Below are 3,595 nucleotides of genomic sequence, written 5' to 3'. Positions count from 1 at the left end.
AGTGTGGAATGCAGCAGGGACCATGTCCTTGTCCTTGTGGATCCTCCTGTCTCTGTCCCTGGTGGTGCCTTCAGCCGTGTTGGTGGACCTTCCCTTCGCTTGCCCCGCTTTGTCACTGGCCGCGGTGGGTCAGGGCCCCGGGCACCGCCAGCCCTCACTCGCCTCTCCACTCTGTTGCAGAACCGCATGCACGAATCGCTGAAGCTCTTCGACAGCATCTGCAACAACAAGTGGTTCACGGACACGTCCATCATCCTGTTTCTTAACAAGAAGGACATCTTCGAAGAGAAGATCAAGAAGTCCCCGCTCACCATCTGCTTTCCTGAGTACACAGGTAGAGACTGCCGCTCCCCACGGGGACCGCGGGGGCCACGCGGCCGCTCGGGCCACACCAGCTCCTGAGGGAGCTCATTCCCCCTCACCATGCTCTGCGGACACACCAGATTCTACCCTGGAGAATCCAACACAAAACCGAAGGCGGGTCCCCTCCCTTCCCCACAACATGCTGTTGCGAGGGGGTGGGGCAGCCAACTGGGGCATCCTGGTCAGGGGAAGCAGGGCTGGAATCCCAGCTCTGCCACTTACGAGCTGTGTGATCCCGGCAACCTCTGGACATCAGCTTGGTCATCTGTAAATAGAGCTTATCAGTAAAATGGCAATACCAAGATGATGATGGGGTTGAAGACTGGGGCTTCGAGTCAGACAGCCCAAGGTTCGTGCCCCCACTCTGCCACTCACTGCAGGTTACATAACCTCTCGGAGCCTCCGTTTCTGTGTCTGTGAGATGGGAACAATCACTGTGATTATCCACCCTCCCTCCCAGAGTTGCCAGAGGACAAAGTGAGCTAAGAAGCATGGAGGGCTTAGCATGGCAGTCGTTGCATAGTACGTGCTCACTAAACATTCGCTGTTGCTCTTATGACTGAGATGCTAAAAACTATCGTGACAGCACCCCCACTCAAATGGCCTGTTGAACGTGAGAGAGCTTCCCGAGCAGCAGAGAGACCAGGGCCGTCCTGCGGAGGGTGCTGAGGCTGCCGGAGGCCACCCCTGTTAATGTTGCCATGGGTTTACCTGACTGTGGGTGGGTGGGCAGCCTGGCCAGGGCCCTCATGGTGCAGCAGGGTGCCTGGAATAGCCCACGGGCTCACTGGCTCTTCAGGATGGCCAGAGCCTGGTCAGAGAGGCGAATGGAAGCAAAAGCGGGCATCCCCAGCCTGACCAGCCCCCCGGCCTGGAGAGCACAAGGGTAGACAGGGTCCCAACAAGGTGAGCCTGCTAGGTAAGCCTCCGGGCTGAACCCCGGCCCCCCGAGAGTGGATGTCGGGGCCATGGCTTGGAGCCGGACAAGCGGCACAGCTCACTCTGTCTCCCCTTCCTCGAGATCAGGCTGCCTGCCCCGTGGGTCAGGCCCCAGCAGCATGCAGCCAGAGGTGGGCCGGGCTCAGCACCCCTCACACCCGCCAGTCACCCTCCTTTTAGTCGTATCTGAATTGGGGGTCTGTGGATCCTGCCCTAGGTGACCTGGGTTGTGGCCCATGGTGCAGCAGAAAGAAGCAAGGTGAGTCAGTCACCAAGGCCGTTTGGTGCTGACGAGGTCCCAGGGACCCTCTCCCTCACCTCCGGCCCAGATTTAGGTAGACCCTCAAGGCCAGGCCTGGTGGCCTGTGCCCATGTGCCGAGGGGCGGGGTCCGTCCTGCTGTGGCTCCTAAGTCCAGCCCCCCTCCCTCCCTCAGTGGGTTGTGACAGCCCTGCCTGGACCTGGGCCTGGGCCGGGGTTCCTGGAGCCTGTAGAAGCTTCAGGGCAATGCCAGGAGTCCTGTTCTGTTCCTCCCTAAACAGCATCTGCTCTCCTGGAAACGCCTCTCCCTGGGCTCACCAGGGACAGAGTGATATGGCAGCAAGGAAGGCAGCAAGTCAGCAAGCCAGACAGTTCTTAATCCCTAGAGGGTGAACATGAGAAGGAGGAAGGGGGAAGGAAGGAGGGTGGGGCGGTGAGAGGAAGGAGGCCAGGGCGGCTCCCAGGTGTGGCACAGTTTCCACCCACCTTGCCCAGCAACAGTCAAGGGAGGTGGTGTCCCTGCCCACTCGGAGGAGTCACAGCCAGGAGAGGACAGCCTGCAGGGGCTGGCGCAGACTTCTGCACCTGTGTGAGGACTGGTTCAGATTTCTTTGGGCAGGACCCGCAGGAAGAGAGAATGTTTGCATCAGGAGCCCGTACATGCATCTATGAAAAGAAACAGGAGTTCCATGAAACAGTGTTCACCCTTAGCACAGGTGAGGCCTGGTGAGGTTTGATCTCTTGTTTCCGTCATTGGTTTTAAACTGGATGTGGACCACGGACTTGGTTTCATGACCCACTGTTGATCGAGCTGAGCTGTCGTCAGGTTTCTCCTGCAGGGTTGTCACTGAGAGGCCCTTGGTGTCCGCTCCCCAGCCCGTGGCCTGACCGTCACCCAGCTGGGGGCCTCGCCTCACCAGCTCCCGACCTGGTCTCTCCCGCAGGCCCCAACACCTTCACGGAAGCCGTGGCTCATATCCAGGCGCAGTACGAGAGCAAGAACAAGTCGGCCCACAAGGAGATCTACACCCACATCACCTGTGCCACTGACACCAACAACATCCAGTTTGTCTTTGACGCCGTGACGGACGTCATCATCGCCAAAAACCTTCGGGGCTGTGGCCTCTACTGAGCCCTGGCCTCGCCACCCAGCTGCCCACCACCCTGCCCAGCCTGCCGCCCCACCCCTGCCCTGGACAAGGGAGCACCAGCAGATGGCACTGAGTGGGGAAGAGGAGGCGCCCTCCACGGCCTCCCCTGCCCCAGACACCAGAACACGTGGTAACGGGGCTGGCGGGGGCGCCGAGTTCCCACACCTGCTGAGACAGACGGCCCGCTGGCCTCCGCGCCATCGCTGGGTGTCTCCCCAGGAGAGAGGCGTATGGGGGCCGCGCCGCTGTACGGGCCAGAGTGGGCGTGCTCTGCACGCAGTGGTTCAGGCTTGAGGTCCCAGAGTCCCCTCCTGTCTTCGAAGCTGTGCAGGTGGTGGGGCGGCGTGCTGGCCGGAGCGGGGGCAGTGGGAGCCGCTGCTCAGCTTTTCTTGGGGTCCCTCTGGTCGAGGGCAGCTCCGTCACCAAAGGCCAGGGTGGGACCAGGCCACCAACCGCGTGTGGGTCCGGGGGCTCAGGCCTCGGCAGTGCCTCCCTCCTCCTCCCCCTGGACCTCAGCCCCGGACACCAGTCCTTCCTTCTCTGGGCCTCCCTCCCTTCACACCTCTGGGGCTCCCCAGTGTCCTCCTGGGGAACCCCCACCCCGACTCCTCACAGGTCTGGAAATGCTTCTGAGGCCGACTTCTTGCAAAGGCACGTGGTAGATGGTCGGCGGGGTTGAGTCCTGTGGTGCCTGGACGGAGGTGGGGAAGAGATGGTGGGGGAGCGGAGGCCGGAGGAAGTGGCTCTTGCGTTGACTGGGATGGGGGCCTCCCACCTGGTCTTTGTAGGCCCCAGGGTGGCTTATCTACTTCTCCCGTCAGTCACCCAGGGCTTGGGCGGCCGCTCTGGAGTGTGAGCAGATGTGCTTTTTCTTTGCAAATT

General features: G+C 61.3%; 1 protein-coding gene across 1 annotated transcript in view; it reads left to right on the top strand.

Moving 5' to 3' along the window:
- The window catches only part of GNAO1 (G protein subunit alpha o1), a 152,817-nt gene extending 149,551 nt beyond the window's left edge, over nucleotides 1-3,266 (top strand). Inside the window, 2 exon segments of the mRNA XM_024751432.1 lie at nucleotides 181-334; nucleotides 2,507-3,266. Of these exon segments, the coding sequence (XP_024607200.1) occupies nucleotides 181-334; nucleotides 2,507-2,694 (342 nt within the window). The 3' untranslated portion in view covers nucleotides 2,695-3,266.
- Nucleotides 3,267-3,595: the final 329 nt, after the last annotated feature.

The sequence above is a fragment of the Neophocaena asiaeorientalis genome, unplaced genomic scaffold (genome assembly GCF_003031525.2).
Source record: "Neophocaena asiaeorientalis asiaeorientalis breed wild unplaced genomic scaffold, Neophocaena_asiaeorientalis_V1.1 scaffold965, whole genome shotgun sequence".
Lineage (NCBI taxonomy): Eukaryota > Metazoa > Chordata > Mammalia > Artiodactyla > Phocoenidae > Neophocaena > Neophocaena asiaeorientalis.
Note: the sequence above shows the minus strand (reverse complement) of the source record. Positions and strands in the feature narration are given on the sequence as shown.